This window comes from Eutrema salsugineum, unplaced genomic scaffold, assembly GCF_000478725.1.
Source record: "Eutrema salsugineum unplaced genomic scaffold, Eutsalg1_0 scaffold_14, whole genome shotgun sequence".
Lineage (NCBI taxonomy): Eukaryota > Viridiplantae > Streptophyta > Magnoliopsida > Brassicales > Brassicaceae > Eutrema > Eutrema salsugineum.
Genome location: NW_006256877.1, coordinates 4,920,776 through 4,947,199, shown reverse-complemented (window position 1 = coordinate 4,947,199; position 26,424 = coordinate 4,920,776). Strand labels below are relative to the sequence as shown.

Genomic DNA, 26,424 nt, shown 5'->3' with positions numbered 1-26,424 from the left:
TGCAAGCAACCTGGTTATACCCTACCGAATTGTGTAAGTTGAGCTAAACTCATCTAACAATGTTGAAATTTTTATTTAATATACTTAGCCGTCGAAGATTCACCAGGAAAATAACAAGAAGGCTCCAGAATAGGAAGACAAAGCATCTATTGTTCTCAAAGAAGTCTGCTAAGGAAGTCAACTATAGAAGTCTATTGGGGAAGTCTACTGTCGAAGTCTACTGTGTATGTGATATTTTGTTGACGGTTATGTTTGAAACGACTTCATATATGTAACTGCTTTAACGACTTTAACGGTGCGTATAACCGTTGTACCTGTTTGTGTACTGTATTTTTGCTAATAAATTCTCGCGTTTAGACGAATTATAGTTTCATTCCAGACCCTTTGAAGATGTCGAACCAGATAAACTTCAACTCTCTCCCTTCCGACATTCTGTGGGATATCCTCTTAAAAATCACTTCTCGTTCCTACGGTGGGCTCTGTAGAGCAAGGGTTTCCTCCAAACATCTAAATGAGATTTCTAATGAAGAGGGTTTTTTAAGAGCCGTTGATCTAATAACTTTGACGATTCCATGGGTCTGGGATCAACATGGGAGGGTTGACGCTTTCTTTCGGTGCTGTTTGGAGTGTAGAAATCCTACAGCGCAATACCTACGAGCCGTTTCTCTAATCTTCTATGAAGATAGCATCCAAGAAGGATTTGACTTAATAAAGGTGTCATCAAATGGAGGATGCCTCATGGCTACTTACTCCATGGTTATGTTCTCTTTAACCATGGATGGTAGCCATGATGTATTTAACCACATTCGTGGTATAGTTCCGGCAGAGGCAACGAAGATGAGGAAGACTATGCAGCACATAAACAGGTGTCCGACCACTTATAAGAAGCATGACGCGTTTTACGAACCGGTCTTCCATGTTTTTGATAAGGCACAATCAAGGAGTTGTGCTTGTATGAATCTGCCAAACCAGCACTGGATGGATGATGAACGCCTCGTGGACTCATATGGTGACAAACTCTGCAGTCCTTGCTTCTGGAAGTTGGAATGTGCCTTATTCTGGAAAACAATTCCTGGATTTGCAAATGAATGGCCGCGGTGAAATTAGTTGACTCCATGTTTTATGTTTTTTGGGTTTACTTATATGTTTACATGACTATGGTAGACTTCGTTTGTAGACTTTGTTTGTAGACTTTGTTTGTAGACTAATAATTCTTATTTTAATAAATCTTTTTCCGTGTACACTATCGGTGTACACTTTTTCCGTATACACTTTTCTGTATACTCTTTTCTGCATGCTCAATGATATTTTACAGAACTTAATCAGTTGTAAGGGTGAAATAAAAAAATTAGAAATACTAACATGTTAATAGACTTAGTAGACTTCAGTACAATTACGATTACAACTTAGTAGACTTCAGTCAAAGACTTCAGTCGTAGACTTCAGTTTGAGTACAATATCCTAAACGAAAATACAACATATTTGGCAAGTTAATTATAAGATAGGTGGCCAAAAAACTTCCACATCTATTATCTACCAATTGCTAAAATGACCTCCAATCACATTGAAGTCTAAACATGAAGTCTAATATGAGAAAGTAAAACACTAACCGTATCAGCTAGCCATTTCGTCTGTGTCCGGAGAATGTAATACCACTCGATCGAAGAGTGTCTTGGGCGTTTTGGATAGGCACTGTATAAGTGAAAGAGTTAGATAGGAAATCACTACAAGAATGAGGGGCTTTTCCGTCGAATTATTTACGACGATTTTTAGTCGTCGTAAATTTACGACAACATTACGTCGTATTTACGACGATCAAAAATTTCGTCGTAAATTCGACGTAAAAAATTACCCTCGTAAAATCGTCGTAACGTTACGACGATATTACGACGAATGAAGAACGAATTTTATTTCGTCGTAATGTTGTCGTAATATTTACGTCGATAATACGACTAATTGTCCTCTATCTCGTAATTGACGTAAAATCAATGTAAATGTGATGTAAGTTTTATTTCGACGTAAATTTGATGTAAATATGCAATGGTAATATGTTGGTAACAAAACAAAAAATTCTATATATACCCTTTCTTCTCTCATTATTCCATCAACCCAAAAAAACATATAAAGACACAAATTTTTTGAGTCTTTGAATGTTTAAGTAAAATTTTTAGTAGTTGAAATTTATATCAAATTTCAGAAACAAAAAGTCAAATATTTGTTTTTGAAATGTCTATATACGATCTACGAAAGTGGATGTATACGCCCAAAAATGGTGATGGGTCGTTGACTGAAGACTTCAAAAACGGATTGGAAATATTCATGTACCAAGCCGGCCTTATGCAAACTGTAATTGAAAGCGGCAAAATGTATTGTCCTTGTGTGAAATGCAAAAATAGGAAACATATTCCAATTGACACTGTCTGGCAGCATTTATTGAATAGAGGGTTCATGCCCCAATACTTTATTTGGTATCAGCATGGAGAGGGATATGGTCAAAGTAGTGGTCAGATGGCTGCACGGAGTAGTAGTAATCATCAAGAACATGTGGATTTTGAAGCGTCCAATGATTATCAAAGTAGTCAAGTTCAGGGTGAAGATCATGATAGGATGCATGAAATGGTTACTGATGCATTTCATGAAACACATGCTGATACTGTTGAGGAGCCCAATGCAGATGCGAAACGCTTTTATGATATGTTAAACGCAGCAAAACAGCCTCTGTACGAGGGATGTAGGGAAGGTTTATCAAAATTATCATTGGCAGCTCGGATGATGACAATAAAAACTGATCACAATCTATCTGAAGTTTGCATGAACGATTGGGCAGATCTTATTAAAGAGTATTTGCCAGATGATAATTTGGCTGCTGAAACGTATTATGAAATTCAGAAGCTGGTTTTTAGTGTTGGATTGCCTTCTGAGATGATTGATGTTTGTGTTGATAATTGTATGCTTTTTTGGAGAGATGATGAGAAGTTTGAAGAATGTCGTTTCTGCCAAATGCCAAGATATAGACCGCCAAATTGCTGGGCGTAAGAAGATTCCTTACCAACGAATGTGGTATCTTCCTATCACTGATAGGTTAAAAAGACTATATCAATCTGAACGGACAGCTGCGTCGATGAGATGGCATGCGGAACATTCACAAACAGATGGCAAAATGACTCACCCGTCTGACGGGAAATCTTGGAAACATTTTAACACCGTACATCCAGACTTTGCTAGGTCTAAGCGAAATGTTTATCTTGGTCTTTGCACTGACGGGTTTAGTTCATTTGGTATGTCTGGTAGACAATATTCATTATGGCCTATGATTCTTACGCCATATAACCTTCCTCCAGATATGTGCATGCAAAGAGAGTTTTTGTTTCTAAGTATATTAGTCCCTGGTCCAAATCACCCGAAGCGGGCCCTTGATGTGTTTTTGCAACCACTCATACATGAGTTAAACCAGTTGTGGCATGTTGGAGTACGAACATATGACTGTTCGAGTGGTAAAAATTTTACGATGCGAGCGGTGCTTATGTGGACAATAAGCGATTTCCCGGCATACGGAATGCTATCAGGTTGGACAACGCATGGGAGGTTATCATGTCCTTATTGTCTTCATAGGACTGATGCATTTCAGCTTAAACATGGTAGGAAAACCTGTTGGTTTGATTGCCACCGTCGGTTTTTACCACCAAACCATCAATATAGAAGAAATAGGCGTTTGTTTATAAAGAACAAATTGGTTCGTCTCCCTCCACCAGTGTACCTAACTGGAGTAGAGCTTGAAGCGCAAATAGATCATTGGGGTGGACTTGAAACGGTCCCCCTTGGAGAAAATTGGCACACTCCTGCGAATATGCCTGAAGGATATGGGGTTCATCACAATTGGCACAAGAAAAGTATATTTTGGGATCTGCCTTACTGGAAAGATCATTTGCTTAGACATAATCTTGATGTTATGCACATTGAGAAGAATTTTTTCGATAACATCATGCATACTGTTTTGAACGTCCAAGGAAGAACCAAATACAGCGTTAAATCACGGATGGACTTACCCGATATATGTAACAGAATTGAGTTGCATATGGTGAGTAATGGGAAAGCACCTGTTCCTGTATTTCGGTTGGGTGCTGAACAAAAAACAGCATTGTTTAATTGGGTATCATCAGCCGTGAAATTTCCTGATGGATATGTATCTAATCTGGCTAAATCTGTGGATAAGGGACAAAAGTTTTCAGGGATGAAAAGTCATGATTGTCATGTGTTTATGCAACGGTTACTTCCTTTTGCGTTTGCTGAACTCCTACCGGGACATGTCCATGAGGCACTAGGAGGCATTGGAGCTTTCTTTCGTGATCTAAGTACAAGGACATTATCAGAAGATGTAGTTGCACAACTGTCTACAAATATTCCAATATTGTTGTGCAATTTAGAGAAAATATTCCCACTTGCTTTCTTCGATGTTATGGAACATTTACCTATACACCTACCTCATGAAACAGAGTTGGGAGGACCTGTTCAGTTTAGGTGGATGTATCCGTTTGAACGATTTATGAAGCATTTAAAGGGTAAGGCCAAAAACTTAGCAAAAGTTGAAGGGTCTATCGTGGCGGGAAGTTTGACAGAAGAAACTTCTCATTTCACGTCTTATTATTTTGCTCCGAAGGTTCATACACGCAAACGGGCTCCAAGACGTTACGACGATGGGGGTGTAGGACAAAGTTACGCAGTAGAAGGTGTGCCTGATATATTCTCACCAATTGGACGTCTAAGTGGGAAACTAAAAGAAACTTGTTGGTCAAACGAACAAGACTACCACAGCGCACATACATATATACTTCTGAATTGCGAGGAATTGGCACCTTACGAGAGGTACATAATTATAACCATGCATGATTAAAATTTGATTGAACAGACGAAATGTCCTTAACAATGTTTTAAAATTTCAGCACTTTCGTCAGTCAAGTCCGAGAATGCATTGACGGTGTTTCAGAAGATGAAATTAACAAGCGGAAAGACCAACATTATGCATTGTGGTTAAAAGGTCAAGTCGAGCATGATGACATGACATATGCAGTATGGTTTCATGAGTTGCTCCTAGGTCCTATTTCGAAGATAACTACTGCAGCTATGTATTTCACATGTGGCTATGTTTTTCATACTTATAGTCATGGCACTCAACGGGCAACTACAAACTATGGAGTTTGTGTACGAGGTGAAGTAGACTTTTATGGGATCATCAAAGAGATAATTGAAGTGGAATACCCTGGTTTAGTCAGAATGAAAACTGTTCTATTCAAATGTGATTGGTTTGATCCTACGGTAGGTCGTGGAGTGCGAATTAACAAATTCGGAGTGGTAGATGTAAACGCATCTCGGCGATACAATAAGTTCGAGCCTTTTATACTTGCATCTCAAGCAGAACAAGTCACCTTTGTTCCATATCCTCGAGTTTGGAATACGGGAATTTCATGGCTGGCAGTTGTCAAAGTTGCTCCAAGGGGTATAATTGATGGTGTAGATCTCCCGCCAATGCAACAAGATGATTGTGTGGACATTACAGAACCGGATGTTGAAGAAAATGTTCTTTTAATTGATCCACGTAATCGACAAGTTGAAGATCTACATGGGGACGAAACTGAAGAAGGTGCTGACGAATTTCAAACAAGCAGTGATGATGATGACAATGATGATGAGGACACCGAGGAAAATGTTGATGAAGACTAATTAAATATGTTGACATTTAATTGCATGCTTTGAACGTTTCAATGTAACATTTGTCAAATTTAAATTTTTCAAAAATTAAAGCCAATTAATGAAGACTAATTAAATGTTGATGAAAATTTGTTAAAGTGTTGACTTGGACATATGTTGACTTTTACGACGAATTTACGACGATTATTTGGAATTCGTCGTAAATTCGTCGTAAAATGCAAACCCTAAACCCTATAGGGTTTAGCTTTCCCAACTTACAGAATGGTTTTTGGGTTTATTTTCCTAAGTAAACTGATGTATTATATAAGGTTTTGTAGTATAAGGTTCAGGAACCAGTAGAAATGTGGTATTTATCCCGACGACCTTACGACGAATCGGAGAGATCGTCGTCAATTCGTCGTAATATACCATCGAGATTACGACGAAATGTAACCGTCTTATAATCAATCTTTTATGGGGTTCAGGGGGATTCTGATGAAGAGAATGAAATGGCTTACCATCTCATTAGGTAAAACAACTTTCTAAACAAAAAAAAAAAAAATTTCAAAATTTGACATATATGTGTTTATCAAGTAATCTTAAGGTGTTATATACATTTATACATGTATGGATTTATCTTACATGTTACTAGTAATGTAAACATGCTAGAAAGTTATACAGACCACATTTATCATGAATAGACATACTTGTATGTGCTTATGGATGTTTCAATTTTTGAATTTCATCAGTTTTGGTATAATTCGTCGTAAATTCGTCGTAATATTACGACGAATTTACGACGATTTGTGGATACACAGCCGTCTTAAATTTTATGATTTATACGATTCGTCGTAAAATCGTCGTAACATTACGATGATTTTACGACGAATAACACGGATCATCGTAAAATCATCGCTTTGTTATACGGTGGGACCTTTGCGACGAATTTACGACGGATTCGTCGTATATTCGTCGTAATCGTTACGTCGAATTTACGACGAATATAAATTTTATATATAGGACCTCACCCCTTCCTCATTTCGTCGCTCATCTCTCCTTCCTCTCTCTCTGCTTCCTCCTCTCTTGCATTCCTCCTCTTTTTGACGCAAAAAAAAGGTAATTATTTTTTTTTTAATTACTTTAAATTATTTTATTATTAAATAGTTTAGAAATTCAAACGGTTTAGGTCGGGAATTAGTTTAGACTCGGAATTTGTTAGATTTAGGATCGGAATTTCTTAGATTTAGGATCGTAATTAAAAATTAATTGTAATTAACTTGAAAAATAAAATTTTATCGGTTTTGCAGACGATGACTCGACGGAGGACGCATTACATCAATTTCATGGCGGACGGACACTCTTCTCGGGCGTCTGCCTCGGGAAACACCGGGACCGATGTCCCTTCATCTTCCGGAGCCTCCCAGGTTCCGAATACCGCGGAGCCGTCTCCACCACCGCCTCCACCACCACCTCCACCGCCGGCTGCCGAACCGGTACCCGCCCCTCCTCATCCGTATGCCCAGTTTACGGTTGAGGATTTACTAGCCCTACCGGGACGGGGGGTTTACGACGTCTGGTTCCCGGAAAAGCGGAACCAGGCTCTTATTGGTAAGTAAACTTTTTAGTTTTTTATATTTTTTTAAATTAATGCTTTAATTTACTTAATATTAATGTAATAAATTTTTTTTTGTTTCATAGGTTTGATTTGGATAATTGTGTCGGTCGGAGCATTTCCGACACAATTAAGAGTCATTTCGTGGAGCCGCACTACAATTGGAGCAAGGTGTCGCAAGAGACGTTCGACACCTGGTACAAGTGCTTTGCGGTAATATTTTTTAAATATTATTTATATCATTTTAAATTGTAATAAAATTCAATTAATCTTACTTTTATATTATTTATCTAATTTTTTGTTTTCTTTTGCAGCAACGGTGGAACTGGGACATCGGGATCAACGAGACGGTCCGCGAAGCTTTCCGGCTGAAGGCGCAGAAACGCCTAGTCAACACCGTTTCCGATTGGAAGCGGAAATGGGAGACCGACGGCGACGACGCAAAGCCGAGCTCCATGTCCACTACCTGTTGGAACGGGTTGAAGGCGTACTGGCTGGACCCGCATGCCCAAACCACCGCTGCTAAGTGTTCGGCCGTCCGAAACCGGGTCGATCCGGTGACTGGTGAGAAGTTAGTGACCCCACACACTTCTGGCCAAATATCTTTTGCGGGAAGACGTCTCATGATGGTAAGTAATTATTATTTTAATTTAATTTTATTTATTGCTATAATTTATTAAATATTTTTGACTTATGTTTACTAATTCGTAGGCCGAGGAGAACGGAGGAGAACTACCTCCAATGACGAAGCTCTTCGAGACCACTCACCGGAAGAGGGACGGGAGCTTTGTCGACGCTCGGTCCGAGGAGATCTACAATGCCGCTATGCAGCGGATCGCCGAGCGGGAGACCCAGGCCACACCTGACGGTACTATCCAAGTACCGTTGACCGTCGCTGAGCAAAACCAGATTTTCGAAGAGGTATGATCTATTTCAATTTTTTAAAAATTTATTATATTTATTACTTAATAAATAATTAACGTTTTTATTTTCCATTTGTAGGTTGCTCCGAAGAAGAAGGGCCGAACCTTAGGGATGGGCTCTATTAGAGACTGTCCTGCCGCCTCGGCTTCCGGATTCCGCACGCAGGAGGATCCGAGTCAGCTTCGCCAGGAGCTTGCTACAGCCAATGCTGAGATCACCACTCTCAGGCATGAGCAAGTAGCCCAGAAGCAGGAGCTCACCGAGATACATGATCTCTTCGACATCGTTGCGGAAGCGGTTCCGCTGTTGGCCACCGCAATCCGAGCGAGGCAACAGCGAGCACGAAGGGTTTTTGAGACCGGTGGTACTTCCGGTACTGGACCATCGGACCAGCAGACGCAGGACGGTCAGTCTTCGGCTCCGGTAGTGCAGACGGGAAACGGCGGCCCAGCAGCGACGGGCGACCAAGACGGAGAGCCTCCTCGTGACGTCGATCTGAACCTCGACGATTACGAAATCACATTGTAGATTAGGTTTTTTTGTAAAAAACAATTTGTATTAAATTTTTTTTATTTATAAATTATTTTTGAATTTAAATTTCAATTTAAATTGTTTTTTTCTATTTTTAATTTTTTTATTATTTTCAAAATTCATTAATTAAATTAAAATCGAATTAAATAATTAATTTAAAAATCGACGTAAATTCGTCGTAAATTTACGTCGATCTAACGTCGAATATTTAACGACGAATTTACGTCGAATAAGTTTACGTCGGATTTACGTCGAAAATTTACGACGATTTAACATCGACAATTAAAAAATTAGTTTCCCTTAATTGAAATTGTTCGTCTCCTAATCGTTGTAAAATCGATGTAATTTTACATCGATTTTACGTCGTTTTTATGATGGAGTTCTTTCGTTGTACTTCCGTTAGAAATTTTACGTCGCATTTACGACGAATAGTTTCCGACGATTTTACGACGATTTTCCGGAGTTGGTAATTTTACGACGATTTTACGACGATTTCGGTTTTACGACGATTGTTTTACGACGATTTTTTTTTCGTCGTTAATTCGACGTAAATTCTCTTTTACGTCGATTTTACGTCGATATATGCCGACGTAAAACCCGATCTTTCTTGTAGTGAATAATACTATGAGGAAGTCTACTTACATACGTATAGAAGTCTACTTACGGGTTTGATCTGATAAAGTTCATTAAAGTGATATGCTTCACCTTGACACCGGTTTGATCAAAAGGATCATATCCACGGACACGACCGGAGTGAGATGCCGACGATGGAATGATGGCCTTTGCGGTGCTGTTTCCTAAGAACGGACTCTTCTGTGTCGCAGCCAGCTGGCGGTGTCTGGCACTCGTTGCTCAGGCAACTATCTGAGCCGCTTCTCTGGCTTTGGCATTTTTGGCTAGTGCAACCGCGTCGAAGTCAACATCACACGTCTTCGGGTCAATTTCACAAAAACTAGGCTCTGGGGCCTCTTCTTCCTTCATCTCTGGGGCCTCTTCTTCCTTCACGGCAGCCTTCTTTCCTTTTGCATCCCTGGGGGCGTTAACACTCTCACATGCACCAATGTTGACATTATCTTTCATTGGAGCATCATCTTTCTCTGAATTACTCTGCAGTTTATTGTCAGAAACAGGCATGAATATACAAATGAGCACACCAATGCTGTAATTTAGTATCATGTTTTATCATAGTCTGAAAATTGTAAACAACTAGTTTTGAAAACATAAGTAAATAATCTCACATGTTACATAACACTAGTAAACATGTTCAAATTCAAATGACATTAGTATTAAGTGTTCCTAACTTTGTGTGATCTTGTTTGCATGTAATGTTTTCGTATAGGCGGAGGGTTTTTGGTACTAACCCCTTCATGCTTCTTGGATCCAGTGCCCTACTGCTGGGTTGGCTCTTCCTCAGTGTGCTTCGCCAACCCTGTAGTCAACTCTTCTACCGCACGCTCTACAGATTCAAACTTCCCGGTGAGACGTTTGATCTGCTTTTCACAGCTACCAAGACCATTCAGCATCTTGGTTGAAAAGCTTTGGAAGCATTGGTCGAAGTGCGCTTTCATAGTAGCAACAACTCCGACCCCTTCATCACCAACGAATGATGCGGCAGAGGCAGAGGCTGTGCAGGGTCTCTTGCGACTTGATTCATCTGAGGGAAGGCTCCTCTTTCCAGCTTCTGACTTGACGATGTGTGCACCCAAAACACCTTCCAAAGGCCAATGGTTTTTTGAGAACTTGAAATTGGGGTCATGGAGTGCATTGACAATCTTGACAATATCTGGATCCTGTTCGTCATCATCCCACACGGGAAACATATCCGCCAAGTCCTTAGCCACGCAGGACTGTATGCGAGCCTGGAAAAACACAATAAGTAAATGGATTACTAGCCATATGAAGCCTCGGAAAACTACGTATGAAGTCTACTCCTGAAGTCTAACATAGAAGTCTACTCTTGAAGTCTAACACAGAAGTCTACTCCTGAATGTCAAACACTATTAATGGTACATATAGAAGTCTACACATGAAGTCTACTTCTGAAGTCTACTTTGAAAATTCATTACTACATAGAAGTCTACTACACTAATACAGTACCTGTTTTAGCATGTTGGCTTTGACGTTCTTTCGTCCTCTTGATCCTTTGTAAGCCAGAAAAAGAGGTTCTTCAGTAACATTTGGCAAAGTTCGCCAAATTCAGCAGCAAAATCCGGTAGAGCATAGTACACCCACACTTGAAGAGCTTGCACAAATCCTTCTATATGAATGTTTTTGCTGAGATCTTTCTCCTTAACAGACTTGATCAAATGCTGAAAAGCAATTCTTCCCCATGGAAACTCCTTAAAACCTTCGAGATCCATCACTAGTCTGGCATGGTTGACATTTGTGGATGAGCCAGGTCTCGTTGCCACTATGAAACCAGCGTAGATCCCAAGATAACCCAACCGCAGCCTATCATCCCGAGATCATGATGAGCAGTTGGAACAGGCTTCGATAATTTCGGTAGTGCTTGGGCCCGACTCGGCATCGACCCCTATTAGCTCCCAAAATGCACGCATGTCATCGACAAGCGCAAGATCAGTTAAAGCCAAGTCATCCACGTACCCGCAGTTGAGTCCGGTGATCTCCTCAAACTCATGCAATGAAAACCGAACTGGAGTGGTACCAATCAGGCTCCATATCTCGTACCTCTGCTTGCAAACTATCTGAAAGGTCAGCATGTGGTGCACCAGCCTAGAAGCCCAACCAAAATCCAAGTCGTGGAACTTTAAAAAGACACCCAACGGTGACTCGTAAATCTCTTCCCATTCATCCTCTTGTAGAGATGACTTTAGTGCAGGGACCAGCCTATAATCATCAGCATAATAGCCGATGCTTTTATCCGGGGCTGGCTCAAACCTTTTGGTGTAAAGTCTTCTAGGGAATTCAGAGGCCACCATTATCTAACAAAGATTCCTGCATCAACGGTAACAAAGCTCTAATGAGAAAAACGGTTTGAAACTATACACGAATGAAGTCTACATTTTCAAAATGAAGTCTACTTTATCAAAATGAAGTTTACTTTATCAAAATGAAGTTTACTTTATCAAAATGAAGTCTACTTTCCCAAAATGAAGTCTACTTTCACAAAAAGAAGTCTACTTTCACAAAATGAAGTCTACTTTCACAAAATGGAGTCTACTTTCACAAAATGAAGTCTACTTTCACATTCTAAGTACAATCCGAGTCGAGAAGTCTACAGAACCCAACCGAAGCAATCAATACATGAAAAATACTGTATATGAAGTCTACTAAAACAAATCATTGAAATGGAATCTACAAAGTTTATAGTGTTAACTGCCTTTATTAGATGAAGCTGGCGTCGAGAAAATACAACCAGATCTGGGAAAAATTATAGGAAGATAGAAGAAATTTAAGAATTGCTAAGTATATAACTTCGGAACAACATCTACTAACCGTTTTGAGGCAGGAAATGACGTTAACCTCCAACGGGGAAAGCAGATCTGCAAAAAAAAAAAAAAACCTAATTTCAGATCTGGAAACTGGGGGTTACGAAAACAGAAAAGGTGATGAATACGGAGGAGTAGGGAAGCATGGGGGTGTGGTTGGAGAAAGAAAACTTGCCTGAACGAATTTATCGGCGGTGGTTCTGTATGTCGGCGGCGGTTCTGTATGTCGGCGGCGCCGGAGCAAAGAAACAGAAATCGCCTTCGACTTTTTTTTACACGAACTTTCGACGGTTTTTTTTTAACGGGATCTGTTAAATTCGTATATATAGTCTGGTAATTCCGTACGGTTCGGGTAAGTTTTTTTCGGTTAAGGTTATTAATTTTCCGGGGTCTAGGTAAATTTACCCGGTTAAAGGCAGTTTTTCTTGGTTAAGAGAAGTTATTCCCGGTTTAATTTCGGTTTAAATTTCTGTTAGGTTAATTTATTTGGTTTAGTAGACTTCAATATAGAAGTCTACAACTTTTTAAACCTAAACAATAAATTTACTTCTACTTAATTTAAAAACATACATTTCTATTTACCAATATGAAAAAATAATTTCTGTACATTTGGGTTACGATTACGGAATTTATGATGGTAAATTGATACCAAAATAATTTTTTAAAAATTTTAAAATTAAATTTACAGATTTAATTACTTAGTAGACTTTCGATAAAATGAAGTCTACTAATAGACTTCATTTTCACTTTAGTAGACTTCGTCAGGAAGTAAACGGTAATTAGGACATCCGTTTTTTGTTTACTCATACAGGATTAAATGGTCTTTTCACTACCCCTTTAGGTTATTTCTGCCAAATGTTTTTTCAGGGGTCTACTTTTGTATTCAAAGTCAAGTTTTGGGTTATTTTTAGCAAAAACCCCTAAATATAAATAGTCAGCAACTATAAATTATGATTTCATTTAAAAATAAAGATAAAACAGCTTACATGTACGCACGCAAACTCTTGAACTTCAGTTATCTCTGGGTTGAAAAGAAATCGAGACTGACCTCCTCCATTTCTGACAATGTGTTCACCTACAAAGAAAATATAATTGTAGCATTTGACACCGTTATATACTTTGGTAGAAGTTCAGATACCAAATTAAATAATAATTATACATAAAGTATCTAACCTTTATAGAGATCAAGTCTCCACTCAGTTAACAGAACGAAAATGCGATCAGTCTTTCTCGATTTCCATGAATTATCAAAACAAATTGTGCAGTTATCAAAGGCAAAACATTTGATAACAACATCCCTAAATTTAAAAGAAAACATAACACCAATGAAAAATACATATAAAATGAATTTGCATAACATATAGAAAATACACTTACTCGAGATCTCTTATATGAAATTCAAGAACTTTTTTTGGCTGGATTCTTGAAATGGAGTCAAAGTCATTGCCAATGGATATTTCACCAACAAAATCGATCACACCAACCAAGTCTATTTAAAAAAAAAAAGAATAGAAGTTAAAATAATATTATGATTTCCTAACATATAATGGACTAATTATTATTAAGAACAAATAAACTAAATAAATCAATAATGAAAATAAAATATTACCAATAGGAAACACAGGATCCACTTTTCTCTTCACAATATCTCCGAATTTGATTAAATTCAAGAAATACCAATTAGATACCGGCTCATCGCGTATAAATTCAATTGTGGTATCTCGAGTAAGAAGGATATTGTAAGGATGTTTAGTTGAGCGTTCTTTCCAATTGTTCCAGTCTGAAGATCTGACAATAAAATTGCAAATTTCGAACCATTCTCCTTCGTGACATACATTCTTGAAATATTCATGGATCCAGTTATGAGCAGACGCATGAATTTTACAGCCCTAGAATGATTACATATTGTAATATACAAAAACTATTAGGGCAATTTACTTGCATGCACCAAAAATTCATCTAGCATAAACTTATTTACCTCTTCGTCGGCAAATATGAATTCGACACGATCACGACCACGACTGTCTTTCTCAATCCATTTTTTGTAAATAACAACACGTATCACCGGATTTTCTTCCCATGGCGTAAGCTTACTAACTAAGTCATGGTAAGACATAATTCGAGAAGTTTGTGTTTTGGAATTGTTTGTTCTGTTAAGCAATAGTCTCTGAAATAGAATACAAATAAAGTGGAACCGTCGTCAAAAATGAAAAGGATAACCTCTTCTAATTAATTTTGGCAGATGTTTGGTTTTCTTGTTAAACAACAAAAATAATGATTACACCTATCGTAGCAACTAATGACGTTTATATACATTGAATGCAACATACTTTTCTATATTGTATTCATTTATGACTATTTTTTTTTTGAGATTCATATTCCAAAATATATACATAAATCTTCGTTTTCCTATGTTAGGACTGAAAGTATCTTACATGATATAGAATTTATATTTCATACAGGAGCGAAAATTCATTTTCACATTTAATACATAAGAGTTAGTAGTATAATTATTGGTTATACATTTTAGATATCGAATAAAAATCACTCGGATAACTGAAATAAAATAAGACTTAGTTCATTATCATATGTTAGGAGTGAAAAAGTAGTTTATGATTACAGTTTTTAGTTTCTATCTTATAAAATAACCGTTTGACACCTAACAATATGAAATTATATTAAATGGCGACGATTCATTTATTATATTTGTTATCTTAAATTGAAATATAAAATGCATTGATCTCTAGTGTAATGATTACCATGCAGAAAAATAAAGTGTCTAGTATCTCACATATGTAGCATCAGTGACAGAATGTATTTTACTATATATTTTTTAGTAATTAATAAATAAAAGGAACAGACAAAGTTGTTATAGTTAAACAACAACAAAAATAAGTAACATATACATTATATTTTTATATATTATCAAAGAATATCAAATATATATAACAAAATTAATGCATATGTATACTTATAATTACAGGTTATTATCGTCATCATATAATAAATCATATTTATTCAATTTATTATATGGTTTCATTACTATTGCACCCTAATCGATTACCGAGACAACTCATTAATATTGACAAGTTAAAAAGCTGACGTTATGACTGTTTATTCCGTAGCATGCATACGCTTTGTAGTGCAGTTATGAACACTTGTTTTATATACGTTAACGTACAATATATTAATTGAACATAAATTGTAATTATATGTATGTGATCATTTGATTTTTAAAATAATAGGTATAACAAAAAAGATAATCGAACAGAAATAATTATATCGAGAAATTATAGCATAATAAGTTACCATAAAACAGAAAAAAAAAACAGAATCTAAATGATTAACATTATAATTTTATCCTAAAAAATACATCGTCTTCCCATCAAGCTTTTTTGGATAGCTGCAAATTAAATAAAAAGTTCTCAGGGAAAAAAGCTTTAAAAACTCTCAATTATTTAATATTTGCCAGTTTTCTACCTGAACTTTTTGCGTTGCCAGAAACTTACACGAACTAATTTTTTGGATCAAAAACCTACTTGAAATAGTTTATAGTTCCAGTTTTCACCACACGATTTCACGGCCGTTAACGATCAAACGGAACTAGTAAACTCCGTTATTTTCCAAAACAAGAAAAAACTAAAAAAAATTTCAACTATTTAATCTTTGCCAAAAAATATCTGAACTTTTAATGTTGCCAAAAACCCACACAAACTAATTTTTCAATGTCAAAAAACATGAAATATTATATGGTTTCAGCTTCTACCCCACTACTTCACATCCATTAATGGTTCTCCCCAGATTCATTCGCTGATGGTTATTCATTTGGTATTGGTTTATTTCTCATCGTAGACCACATCTATTCTGAAAGGCGATTTGAATATAAGCTTTTAACTAATCAACTCTTTGGAACAATGATCTCAGTGGCTCATAATAGAGTAATAAATATAAATTAGTAGGTGATCAAATGAAATAAAGTATGATAGATATTTTTAATCATCTACGAAGATCATCTTAGTGGAGATTAAATCAGCTCAAAAACAAAAATGAAGCACACATCTACATAATCTTTAGTCATAATTATATCGTAATTTCAAAAAAAATATGTCGTAATTTATTTCGAATTCTATTGGTGATAACTTTTTTTTAGTTGTTGTAAACTCTTTGATAGGTTGGCTTTTAAGTGTCATTTAATGTTAAAAAAACAAAAACAAAAATTAGCTAATGTGGATTTCTGATAAAAGTTAAGGTATTTTTTAGGCAAAGATTAAATAGTTAAAGGTTTTTTCAGCTTTTTCTTGTTTTGAAAAATAACAGAGTTTACTATTTCCGTTTGACCGTTAACGGCTGTGAAATCGTGGAGTGAAAATTGGAACTATAAAATATTTCAGGTAGTTTTTTGATCCAAAAATTAAGTTTATGTAGGTTTCTGGCAACGCAAAAAGTTCAGGTAAGAAACTGGCAAATATTAAATAGTTGAGGATTTTTTAAGCTTTATTCCCAAAGTTCTCATACATAAGCATATAGAGTTAAATAGATTCAAAATTAAACAGAGGTTAACTAACTTGAAAATTTCTCAATTTTTGTGATGACTGTAGACACAATAAATAACATTATATGAATACTCGTTGATGCTGAATTGTCTTCACGGCTAAGGATTACTCCAAAATCTTCAATATCATACCATTGATTTTCAATCAGCAAACAATCAAAATGATTAATAAATTTTTTGTTCACTCGGGCTTCTATAGTATGTCCCTAACACAATACAAATAAAAAGTTTATGAGCAAATCTTATAATATTAATTCAGTAGTATACACAACAAAACAATAAATTCATATAGTAAGCTATTATTGAAGTAACCTTTGGATCAGACAAAATAAGCATAAGAGTGACACCGTCATAATGAATCCATTCCTTCCACTTCCGAACAATCTTAACTCGAATCTTCCAGTCTGAGGTATGAGTGTTCAAATCAGAAATGTAGTCGTAGCCAAACATAATATCAAACAATAGTAATTAGAACTTTACTGTATGCCTTCTAAAATATTACTTAAATAGTGGTGAATAAATTTTTAATCTCCGACGATGTAGGATTTAAAGAATATAGGTAAGATACTCAGGATAGTAAAGTGAATATTATAATAACAACGCCTATAATACTTAAGGAAATTTAAAAAATCACTGAATAAGAGTAGAACATAATTTGGAATTTATATGATATTGTTAAATATCGTACGAATAAATACTTAGATATATGTCATCTAAACACTTATTATATTTAATACTATAAATATATAAAAATTTACCATTATAGTTATACACATACCTTAACAGTATTAATGAAAATATCTTATGTTTAAATTAAGTATCGATGAGTTATTGCATAAACAAACATCCAATTCTATACATAAGTATCGATGAGTTATTGCATAAAGAATGTCAGATTATCATTAAAGCGTACAACAATATAATGAATTTGTTATATAACTACCTAAAGCTTTATGGGTTTATCAAATATATATTCATACAATATTGTATGGGCCAAATTATATAATTTGCGTTTACTTCTAAACGTGGAGATGAAGATTATATGCGAAAATTATATATAAACAGACAGAGATGAAGCTATAAGTAGTAAAGAAATATTAAAAGAGTTATTCCATTTCACTTTTCGTAAAATGCACATCGTTATTGAATACTTTGGCTACATATAAAAGCCAAAATGTTAAGAAAAATAAAAATAATTATCAATAAACTTATTACTGAATACTTAAAAAGATAAAGGAATCATTTATCTTCAAATAGGACAAATGCTCTAGCAAGACAAGCTTCTTTGAATGTGAGATGAGTAACACCATCAACAGTCTTAATATCATCATAAGATGTAGGACCTCTTACGATGTGCAACAACAACCACAAGTAAAAAAGCTCGGAATCTTCAATGGGACACTTTTTAAGTACCCCGGATTGACCAACACCACGTTTTCTGAGTCTCCATTCTTTAAGTCTGGCATTCCACACAAATTTGGTAGGAACTTCACTGTATAGAATGTGTCGACCATTTTGGTACTTCTGGTTACATTCCATCCAAGCCATAAATTTGCTTTTCATAATGACTTTACCGTGTCTGACGTCAGTTTCGCCAAGCGACAAAGGAAGATGGTAATCCATATTTTCTGGTAGAAATAAAAAAAAACATATGTAAGTGTAAACCTTAAGTAGTAAAACTAAAACTGTCGAGAAAAACTAAAAACCTGCCATGTTAGTTTTCAAAACAAACAATTAAGCAAATGGACTGTATTAAGATGTAATATGATAAACTTTTATCCACAGTCTGATACCTATATATAGTTAGTATTATCTAGGGTTTTTAAACTACTATACCAAACCAGTTAAGAAATATTTTTTTACTGTATGCGAATATATCCTAATAAAACAAACTATAAAAATAAGTGGAAGAAGTTGGAAACAAATATATAACACCATTAACTTCGGTATTTATAAATATGAAGAACCAAATCTAATTAATATTTGTTCATTTAACAAAAATAGTTGTTTCAATTTAAAATAGGAAATGTAAACAGCTACCAAATATATAGGTACATTGTTTTACTTAATTAGTGATATAAATATATTTTTTTGATATAAAAAAACGAAACAATATCAAACATAAATATAAGAGAATATGCTTTGTCAGTTGGAAATGTGATGAACCATTAAACAACTTAATAGGGATAATAATATTGTATACTAAATGAGACTTATTTATTCCAAGATGATTTAAACCGAACGTCTGGACGTTTTTTAATATTTTAATTTAATTGGGTATATTGTTAAGTTTAATGGCCGAATTTTAAAATATTGATAATTGACATAGTGTGTGGGTAAAGTGTTACTCATTTTGGGTCAAATTGTATGTTATTAGTTTAAGAATTGAATTGTGTATTAAAATTGCCTCATATTTGCAGTTATAAATTCAACGCAATTATAATTAAATATGTATAATGAAGAAATTGTAGATGAAGAATACATATAATTATGAATAGATATATTAATTTTATGTTTTAAATTATTCATCGAAATGTGACATATATGAACATATTGTATATATTATATGCGAATATATATTTATTTATTTCGAAATGTATATTCCTTTGGAAATTGTGATAAATCAATCAAATATTATTTAATATGAATATGAAAGACAGCGAAGAATTTTGCCAAAATGTTGTTCGGAAGAGGACGGGTACAACATGTTAAAAACGAGTTCCAAACATTAATATCCACAAATTCTTGTAATTCAGTTTGTGGTGAGTAATTTGCATCGTCGTCGACATATTATGTTGTTGAATCATTAATAATGTGTGTGTGTGTGTTTGTGTATAAATCAAGTGCCTTCTGCACTAAAAGAAACCATCCCAAAATATCACATTTGATCAACCTCCAAATTTTTCCAATGGAAGCTTCCTTAGCCATCGTTTGTTTTATCATTCTTTGTTTCTTGCTCTTCAAGAAACCTCATAACAGCTCCCTTAGAAACTGGCCAGTTTTAGGGATGCTTCCTGGTCTGCTCGTGGAGTTCCATCAGATCTATGAGTTTACCGTGCGGATTCTCCGGAAATCTAACTTGACGTTTACTTTCAAGGGCCCATGGTGTTCTGGAATGGATATGTTGTTCACGGTTGATCAAGCAAATATTCATCACATAATGAGCTCAAACTTCTCCAACTACACCAAAGGTCCTGACTTCAAAGAAGTATTCGATGTTCTTGGAGACGGGATACTCACCGCGGACTCGGAGCTATGGAAGAATCTAAGGAAAGCTTCTAAAGTCATGTTTAGCCACCAAGGGTATCAAAGGTTCTCAATGAGTACCACGAGAAGAAAAATCAATGACGGGCTTGTTCCTCTTTTCGATCATTTTGCAAAGGAAGGAACGGTCGTGGACTTGCAGGATGTGTTCGTGAGGTTCACATCTGACACAACCCTAATGACAGTAACTGGATCTGCTGATCCTAGATCACTCTCCATTGAGATGCCAGAGGTTGATGAGTTCACGAAAGCTCTCAACGATGTAGGAGAAGTCATTATGTATAGGCATTTGAAGCCTAGGTTCTTGTGGAAGCTGCAAAGATGGATTTGGGTTCGGACAAGAGACCAAGCTGTTCAAAGCTGACGCCACTTTGAGACGAGTGTGTGCACAGTTTATATCAGCTAAGAGAGAAGAGATCATTACTAGTGATCATAATTCCAATGGAGAATCTGATCATGATCTTTTGACATCCCACATGAAGTTAGATGCAACCAAGTACGAACTTTTGAACCCGAATGATGATAAGTTTCTCAGAGACACCATGTTAGCTTTCATTCTAGCGGGAAGAGATACCACTGCTTCTGGTCTCACTTGGTTCTTTTTGCTTTTGTCCGAAAACCCTCAAGTTGTCACTAAGATTCGCCAAGAGATCAACACAAATTTACCTAATAACGATTCCATGCAGTGCTTGAACAAACTGGTGTATTTACATGGCGCATTGTATGAAGCAATGAGACTTTACCCGCCGGTTCCATTCGAGCGCATGTCTCCCATAAAACCAGACGTGCTTCCAAGTGGCCATAAAGTGGACGCAAGCATGAAGATTTTGATCTTTATTTACGCGTTGGGGAGGATGGAAGCAGTATGGGGACAAGACGCGTTGGAATTCAAACCCGAGAGATGGGTTTCATCAAAGACAGGAAGGTTGATAGAAGAGCCTTCTTACAAGTTCTTTACGTTTAATGCGGGTCCAAGATCTTGCCTTGGTAAGCAGTTAGCTATGACTCTAATGAAGACAGTGGTCGTGGAGATATTACTAAACTATGATTTTGAAGTTGTCAATGGTCAGAAGATTGAACCAGCCCCTGGTCCAATTCTTAGAATGAAGCACGGTCTTCTAGTCACACTTACTAAAAGATTTTCTGATTCGATCAAACCGGAGAACGTGGAACCGGACCTGAATACCAAAGGGAAGATACTTGGATTAGATAACTAATGTCAAGGTCTTTGAGTTCTTCTCACTTTGAAAACAACATTCAATGCTCGCATGCAGTCTCTACACTTCTTCTCATTTCTACAGAGGCATTAATGCCTACGATCCACTCTGAAACTTTCCGAAAACTAAAATCCAAGTATATATATTGCTACTTAATGAAGTAGTCAACCGTTCATATTAGCTCAGTTCACTCTTATTACTGTTAATGGTTTTCTCGTTTGTTTCTTGTTAATAATGGGGACTTGGTATTCTATGGTTTAGGAATCGTAAAGTTCCCAAGTCTTGTATTTGCTCTTATTCTCTAAACTTCCTTATTTTCTAAACTCAACGTTGGTGAAACTTGTTTTTCTAAAAAAATCTCTAATCTTTCTTTTAACAATTTTTTAAATTCTAATTTTTAAGTAACAAAACATACCAAACTAACTTTAAAAGGAAGAAATAGAAGAAAAAAAAGAGAAATCAATCTTAATTTGTACAAAACAAATAATATCCCTCTATTTGAAGATATAGCTGATATTAAAGCAGTTGAACAGTGGAGCTGGAACACGGAGTGACACAAGTGTGGAGAGCGCGAAGCAAATCATGACTTAGAGCTTAAGGAGAAGTAGAGTTGGACGTGTAGCTTTTACTGAATGGAGCTGAGTATTTTGGAGATGATCTAGGAGAATGGAAGATTTTCTTAAATCCTGGAAAAGTTTAAGGAAACAAGGAATATTTTTGGAAATTTGGTTTTATCTCTAAGAAAGGTTTTCGGCATGTATAGTCATTTTGTCTACCAGATTGAAGCATTGAAGCATTGTATGTGCTTAACAAATCTACTAGAAATCACTTAGCATAAAAGTGAGAGATTCTTGTAAAGAATGATTATTAAAGATTAAATAGTTTTTAAGAAAAGTTCTTAGATCACATATAAATCTAAGAATAGGCAAAACTAAAACTGCAGATCAAAGGTTTGTCTTAAGTCTGTCTAAATTGTATTAGAGAGAACTTGTAAGATTTCTTAACAGATATACAGATTTTAAGTATAGAAAAACCCTATATTGCGTTGTGTGTTTAGTTCCTGTACTTTAGCTCTTGCATTTATACGATTCCCTTTTAATTTCACCTACATGTTATTTTCATCTGATTTTACAACATGGTATCAGCAGTACTCTATGTTTTGTTATATATACAGTTTTCACTTTTTGTTTTTGATTTTTGGTCAACTATGATCTTGTAAGAACCACTATTACCAAAAATCACTATTATTACTATTTGGGCCTATTTATATCATCTAGGGCTTTTTTTTTTTTTTTTTTTTGGGTTTTATCCCTTTATCCTTTTCCCCTTCTTCTCAAGATAATACACCAAATTTATCGCACACACTCTCTCGCCGGAGTTTCGTCTCGCATCTGCACCATCTCCGGTGCCGATTTCGTCTACTTTATTTAAACTATGAACTCTCCTGACCTCGATGAGCAATTAGAGGCGGATGTATACAGTAACTTGCCTTCTCATCAAAATGATTCTTCAACAGGTTCGTATTCTGACTTTTATCAGGTCTTTTGATTCTTCCATTTTCCGTACAGAATCCGATTGTACCGTACTTTAAAATCTCAGGGATGATGACGAGGAGGAATCGCAGCTCGCTTAGATCGAAACATTCCGAGACTGAGCAGCGAAGAAGAAGCAAAATCAATGAAAGGTTCATATATCAAAATTTTCGATTTTCACTAAAAGGAGTAAACTTTTCTTCCTTATTTGTATTTTTGTGGGTATGCAGATTTCAGAGTTTAATGGACATTATACCTCAGAATGATCAGAAACGAGATAAAGCATCTTTCTTGTTGGAGGTAGAAGAAGATGTAACTTGATGAGTCATAAATTATGACCAAATAAGTGTGTTTCAGTTCCTAGATGTTTATCAAATTTTTGGTTTTTACTTGCTTCAGGTTATAGAGTATATTCAGTTTCTACAAGAAAAAGTTCAAATGTATGAAGGATCTCACCAAATGTGGTATCAAGCCCCAACCAAATTGATTCCATGGGTATTCACTTTCTTGTTGCTACATGAGATTCATCTTTGTTTTGTCTAGTGGGTCTTTTTTGACAACTGTTTCATGTAAAATTGAATGCAGAGAAATAATCACGACCCTGTTGGGGAGGTGAGTGACCATCCTGATATCGTTAAATGCTTTCCAAGTAACGACAAAGTTGCTGCTTCTTCCGGGTTGCTCTCGGATATGCAAAATCCTGTGGATCTTTATGTCGACGACTCAGCAGCTACTACCAAGATTCTCGAACACAGTCATGTTTCAGCAGTTTCGTCTTATGAACCTACCGAGACTCCGCTGCAGTTTGTTCAGCATGACTTTTGGCAACCAAGACCGAGTTGTGGATCAAATGATCGCAATAAGAAAGAATTGTTAAACTCGGACGAGAAAACATCAGCCAGCTTGTCTAATGTCTGCTCCCAAAGGTAAGACATATGTAGATGATAATAACTTTAAAAGGTTTATTTACTTCTATTTTTGGAAGAAGGTGTGAGTTAGTTAAATAGGTAGTGATGCTAACTGCTACTGTAACAAACTCAGGGTCTAGAAAAGGATAATTTGAGGAAATATAGATGAATATATTTGATTGAAGCTCATACTGGTTTTGGTTTGATTTGATTGAAACTTAGGAAGTCTTACAGAGATAGGTGTGTCATAACCATAGTCCAAAGTTGGAATGTTTCTACTAGGAAGTATACGAGAGGACTTAAATAGGTAGTGATGCTGTTGGGTATGTGAATTCAAGATTCTAACTGCTATTGTACTCGAACAAACTTAGATGGATTTATTTGATTGAAGCTCATATTGGTTTTGGTTTGATTTTTGGAACAGGGTACTACACAATCTAACCGAAGCACTTAAGTCATCGGGTGTCAATATGTCGGAGACCTTGATATCTGTGAAGTTAAACCTTCGGAAAAGAGCAGATCGCGCGTATTCTGCCAGTGCTTTTGCTTCTGAGGTATGTCTGTAATATTTTGACTTGAAAGAACCAAAAAAATTCCACTACTCTGCAAGTGATTCTTGTAAATTTATGTCCGTTAAGCTCAATTCTTTTATATTTCGTTAGGATCATTGTAATAGCATCACTGATGAAGAAGGGGATTCTCCTGCTGAAACTAGAAGCATCTGCAAAGAATTAGATCAGTCCCAGAAGAGGATAAGAAGATAAGAGATCTGGTTTCTTATTTTCTACTTTATGACAACTGTTTCATGTTTAAATTTTTCTGGGGGTATCTGTAGCTTTAGATTAATGTATATAGCTGTGATTCGCTACTTCTATCGAGCTGCGACTGTCCTCATGAGTCATGATGTAGAAAATAAGATATGTAGCAAGTTTCAAAATTCAATAAAGAGGAATTGATCCATTTAATGGCACTTTTCAAGTATATATATATATATATATATATCCATAACTTTTTGCCCTTCACTGTCTCACACTACGGTACTCAAACTAGTACTACAAAGTACTAATCGGGGAATTTATTTTGTACTTCTTGACATGTCTGTATCATGTTTGGTTTGATATAAGGCAGTCCATGTTATCATAAGACTTAAGTTTGATATGAGACAGAGTATCTAGATCTATATATTGAAGAAGAGATACAATTTTCAGTAGAAGTAGAGAACTCATCTTTATTCTATACCCTTGTATAAACCTTACTCAACTTAAGTTCGATTAATGAGGTTGTTTGTTTGCTGAAGAAGATAAAGCAGGAGGAGGGCCAGGGTTGTGTGGTGGTGGAAAGAATGGGAATGGAGGAAATGGAAATATTGACGGAGGTGGAGGAGGAGGAGGTGGTGGTGGTGGTGGTGGTGGATTTAGGCCTGGAAAGATTGGAGGCAGTGGAGGAAAGAAAGAGCGCGGTGGAGGAGTACTGGGAAGAGGAGGACGAGGCTAAAATGGGTTCGGAGGGAAAAACGATCGAGGAGGAGGAGGAGCTGGAGGAGGCTGACGAATGATTGGAGGAAATATAGATGGAGGAGGAGCAGGAGGAAGCTGAGGAGGACGAGGCTGAAATGGATTTGGAGGGAATATTGATCGAGGAGGAGGTGGAGCTGGAGGAGGAGGCTGAGGAAATATTGGAGGTAAAATCGATGGAGGAGGAGGTTGAGGAGGACGAGGCTGAAATGGGTTTGGAGGGAAAAACGATGGAGGAGGAGTGGGAGGTGGCCGAGGAAACAATGGAGGAAATATTGATGGAGGAGGAGAAGGACGAGGCTGAAACGGGTTTGGTGGGAAAATCGAATGAGGCGGTGGAGGCCGAAATGGGTTTGGAGGAAATATAGAAGGAGGTGGAGGTTTAAACGGATTTGGTGGGAAAATAGAAGGTGGTGGTGCAAATGGGTTTGGTGGGAAAATCGAATGTGGTGGTGCAAATGGGTTTGGAGGAAGAAACCATGGATGTGGGAAGAAGAACTTCTTGTCTGCTAAATTTTTGTTTTGCAGGTATCTTGATATCCTCTTCTCCTTGTCTTGAAACTGAACCTGACTTGCTTTCTTTATTTGTTTCAGAATCCGTCTAGGCTTTCTCTTTGGACGCTTCTCTCCGGCGAAGAAGATCTGATTTTCTCCATTTCTTGAACACCTTTTGATTCTCTTTTCACATTGGGTTTGCTCGTCTAAAACGGTGTCCCATTTCTTGAACAGCTTTTGATTCTCCTGTCCGAAACTCGGTTCTACTCGTCTGAATCTGCATTCAACAGAGGAATCTGCGCAAATCCAGACAGAAGAAGACAAACTTTATCAGAACAGAGAAGAGAGAAATTGTCTCAATACTAAAAACCAGTTTCTGTCGATTGATACCTGAGACAGAGACTGAGTAGAGGTTATTGGGGTTGCAATGGACAGTGTCAGTGATCCTTACAGGTGGATTTGTTGCCTTTGAAGAGTGTATATTGAATGTTAAGGCAATGAAGAAGAGGATGAGAAGAGAAGACATTCTTGAGCTCTGTGCTGCTATAGTTGAATAGTTTTGTTCTTTTTGATATAAGAAGACACAGAAATATGGGGTTTTTCAAAAAGCTTTTTTGTTGTTTTCTGTCTCGTGATTCGCCTTTTCGTATAATTCAGTTTCTGGGAAGACAAGGATCCAAAAAACACAAATACTTTGATATATCCCTCTGTTTATGATAAAACTATTACCAAAATTATTTA

At 36.3% G+C, this 26,424-nt stretch overlaps 3 protein-coding genes and 1 pseudogene across 4 annotated transcripts; 2 read left to right on the top strand and 2 right to left on the bottom strand.

Moving 5' to 3' along the window:
• Positions 1–10,140: 10,140 nt before the first annotated feature.
• LOC112088388 lies at positions 10,141–11,691 on the bottom strand. The gene is made up of 3 exons (XM_024158654.1): positions 11,273–11,691; positions 10,987–11,203; positions 10,141–10,611 (listed from the first exon to the last, which is right to left on the bottom strand). The coding sequence occupies exons 1-3, from the start codon at positions 11,689–11,691 to the stop codon at positions 10,141–10,143; spliced, it is 1,107 nt and encodes a 368-aa protein (XP_024014422.1).
• A 7,970-nt stretch (positions 11,692–19,661) lies between these two features.
• On the top strand, positions 19,662–21,234 carry LOC18022669 (annotated as a pseudogene).
• A 1,316-nt stretch (positions 21,235–22,550) lies between these two features.
• Positions 22,551–25,049, top strand: LOC18022668 (transcription factor BIM3). 2 transcript variants are annotated; one of them, XM_006405625.2, is made up of 7 exons: positions 22,551–22,750; positions 22,834–22,918; positions 22,997–23,066; positions 23,166–23,261; positions 23,352–23,692; positions 24,099–24,228; positions 24,337–24,639. In XM_006405625.2, exons 1-7 carry the CDS (start codon positions 22,669–22,671, stop codon positions 24,436–24,438), a joined length of 906 nt encoding a protein of 301 aa, XP_006405688.1. In that variant the 5' UTR covers positions 22,551–22,668; the 3' UTR covers positions 24,439–24,639. The 2 variants fall into 2 exon arrangements, with proteins under 2 accessions (XP_006405688.1, XP_024014673.1); XM_024158905.1 differs by having other exon boundaries at positions 22,834–23,066; positions 24,337–25,049.
• LOC18022667 (vegetative cell wall protein gp1) lies at positions 24,741–26,224 on the bottom strand. The gene is made up of 2 exons (XM_006405624.2): positions 26,074–26,224; positions 24,741–25,979 (listed from the first exon to the last, which is right to left on the bottom strand). The coding sequence occupies exons 1-2, from the start codon at positions 26,207–26,209 to the stop codon at positions 25,165–25,167; spliced, it is 951 nt and encodes a 316-aa protein (XP_006405687.2). The 5' UTR covers positions 26,210–26,224; the 3' UTR covers positions 24,741–25,164.
• Positions 26,225–26,424: the final 200 nt, after the last annotated feature.